Source organism: Seriola lalandi, unplaced genomic scaffold (assembly GCF_002814215.2).
Source record: "Seriola lalandi dorsalis isolate HSWRI2012SDOR001 ecotype SW California unplaced genomic scaffold, Sedor1 jcf7180001973405, whole genome shotgun sequence".
NCBI classification, from domain to species: domain Eukaryota; kingdom Metazoa; phylum Chordata; class Actinopteri; order Carangiformes; family Carangidae; genus Seriola; species Seriola lalandi.
This window is the reverse complement of record NW_019444071.1, coordinates 1-2,804: the sequence shown is the minus strand read 5'-3', so window position 1 is coordinate 2,804 and position 2,804 is coordinate 1. Positions and strand designations below refer to the sequence as shown.

The 2,804-nt window shown below is 39.7% G+C and overlaps 1 protein-coding gene across 1 annotated transcript; it reads right to left on the bottom strand.

The window, feature by feature from the left end:
• Positions 1-46: 46 nt before the first annotated feature.
• Positions 47-2,788, bottom strand: LOC111651983 (LON peptidase N-terminal domain and RING finger protein 1-like). The gene is made up of 4 exons (XM_023402059.2): positions 2,092-2,788; positions 1,832-1,990; positions 926-1,088; positions 47-815 (listed from the first exon to the last, which is right to left on the bottom strand). Exons 1-4 carry the CDS (start codon positions 2,274-2,276, stop codon positions 642-644), a joined length of 681 nt encoding a protein of 226 aa, XP_023257827.1. The 5' UTR covers positions 2,277-2,788; the 3' UTR covers positions 47-641.
• Between the last annotated feature and the right edge of the window lie 16 nt (positions 2,789-2,804).

Below are 2,804 nucleotides of genomic sequence, written 5' to 3'. Positions count from 1 at the left end.
GATGATTTCCAATTATTTCAGTGAAAGCTTGCAGCTCACATAGATCCTATCTCGAAAAACATAATGTCAGTTTTTATTAGTTTCAAAGTTAATGTTACCACTGTGCCACGATGGAGGTCTGAGTGCAGTTTGATTGGAAAAGACTGCACTCCATTAGAACAAAACAACTGAGACGAACGACTGAGCTTTGACAAAAATAAAAGAACACATTATTTCTCTGTAAAGAATGACCAATCAAAAACAAGTCTGAAATCTCTGGAAATCATTTCATACTGCAATTAATGGAACAGTGGCTATCTGGAGCACAGGTGAAACAAAATTATCAATTAAAAACAAACAATGGGGGGCTTTGGTTAGCAGTAATGTTTCGTATACATGATTTGTACTAAATGGATTAAAATTTGCCAATTAGCCACGACTGTAGAAAACCTTAAGTTAGAAAACACTTGCAAAGACCTACATAAATAATAATAATAATAATGGTAAATAATAGAAGAAATGACCCCTGTTTTTTAATGTTACTATAGTCACTAAGGAAGCATTATCATTTCAGCAGTGGACAACAGGACTGGCTAATGTGTAACATTCAACACAGTATATTGGACATGGGATGTTGTAGAGGTGAAAGGTTACAGCTACTGTCACAACAACATTAAAGCCCCAACCTGAATGTTTCCATCCTTATCTGGCATGGTGCCGTACTGTCTGTTGATCTGCTCACGAATGCGGCTACCCAGGCGCTGGTACCAGTCCTGAGCCTGCTGGTACACACTGTCATGGAGGCGCTGCAAAAGCTCCAACTCACTGCCATCAACCTGAGGGGGAGAGAGAGAGAGAGATCCACTGATCAAGTTGTCTAGCAGTAACATTTTCAGTGTGTATCTTATTTAAGTGTTGGTATAGTTTGTGATTTCAAGATGCCAACCTTGAGGTCCTCCAGATACTCTATATCAGCGGTGTGGTAGCCGTCTCTCTGACCTCTCTTGAGCACCCTGAATCTGCTGCCACCCACAGTGTCCACATAGGACCGTCCATCAGCAAGCAGCTCCAGGCTGAGGATCTCCAGCATACAGCCATAGTCTGCAAACCTTGCAGCACATGAAACAAAAGGATGAATCTTATTTTTGTACAACTCAAAACATATTTGAATGTGATATTTGCCACATTACTCAAAAAATGGGCACTGTAGTGCAAAAAGTTTATTCACTACTTATATTTCGTGCTTTTTTTTTTAGGGATCATCAACGTCCTCAGTTTGAAAGATGACTGAAGATAAATGACTTCAACAGAATTTAAAAAAAATTACACAATCAATATAATGATCTACAGAAATGAAATGTTTAAATACAACATTATATTTATAATTTAATTTGATATCAATAACCCTGATGTGAAATTGATACCAAGACAACATATAGTGGGACTAGCACAAAATATTTCGTGGAGGATGAAGATACACAGCAGATCTCATGGCAGATTGGTGACCATGCTGCTATTTTCCACCCCCTCAGGGTCACATACTGTATGACTGATTTAAGCTTTGCCTGCTTGTGCTGTACCACTGACAATCGTCAAGCTCCACGTAGCTTGCTGTGTGCTTCACTGTTAGAAAACATGGTCTCTCCATGCCCAGAGAGTCTTGTCAAAATAACTGTAAACACATGTGTAAATGCAAAGAGACTTTATCTAACTTCAAATCTGGTTAGATGTTTAGGTCACTTAATTTAGCACATTATTATCCACCCAAATCCACGAGTAGGTTGCTCTGGGTAATTGAACAAAATATCTATGTTAAAGAGAAATATGAAGGGTGTTTCTGTGTATTGCATACCCTTTGCCGTGCTCATAGCTGCACATGCCAAATTTCTTAGTGCCAGTCTCCATGCAGCGACGCATCATCAGCCGATACCGAGGCTCAAAGATGTGCAGGGGGCAGGGAACTCCAGGGTAGGCCACCGTGCAAACAAATATAGGGATGTCCTTAGTAAGACTGCATAGGAAGAAACAGAGGAGAAATCAGTGAGAGTCTAGAGGATTGCTACAATAAATCCTGAGTGTAGATTGTATTATGTTGAACTGAGAGGTGCCTACTTGGACAGTTCAGCCATCTCAGCATCATGGACCTGTTTCCTCTCGGCCAACTGGGAGGGAAAAAGGTGGGTCATGATGTCCTGAAGAAGAACCGTGGGGTTGTACTTCCTGTTTTTGAAGTACTTTGAAGAGTAGAGTAAGAGCAGGTTGTCAGCAGTCATACACAATAATATAAATACTCTCATTGTGTTCTAACAATACAACTAGAATTACCACCTTGGGGTTGCATGCCTGTGCCAACCAGCCCCGGGTTAATTAGCATGTGAATTCTTGAGTTATAGCTAAGAACATGTTTGGAGTGATCACAGTGATCTTGACCTTTGAAAAACAAAATTTTATCAGTTCATCTTTGAGTCCAAGTAAAAGTTTTTGAAGACATGCTTTCAAGGCATTGTTTTGTGAGGTCACAATCAGTTCATATCTATATATGTGATCACTTACCACAAGTAAAACATGGGAATGAGGAACCAGGAAGTTCTCTTGTCATCTAACTTAATGTGAATTTAATAACAGAGGACAGGTCTATGAGTAGAACATCATTTTTACCAAGCTGTCACAGAGTTAAAACAGAGCAGTGAGATCCATCTGACCCTGACTGAGCTAAATTTGGTTTCTGAAGACCACAACCAGGTGGCAACAATTTTAATAATTAATCAGCTTTTTAAGTGGAGATGTTCACGAGCTAAAAACAGGGCCTTTTTCGATTCAGTTGA

Bases quoted from the DNA above. Each gene is read 5' to 3' on its own strand.
- LOC111651983 (XM_023402059.2), bottom strand. From the start codon at position 2,276: ATGAGAGTATTTATATTATTGTGTATGACTGCTGACAACCTGCTCTTA. The intron at 1,991-2,091 runs GTAGGCACCTCT...CTTCCTATGCAG, and splicing joins GAGATGGCTGAACTGTCCAA to TCTTACTAAGGACATCCCTA. The intron at 816-925 runs GTTGGCATCTTG...TCTCCCCCTCAG, and splicing joins AGTATCTGGAGGACCTCAAG to GTTGATGGCAGTGAGTTGGA.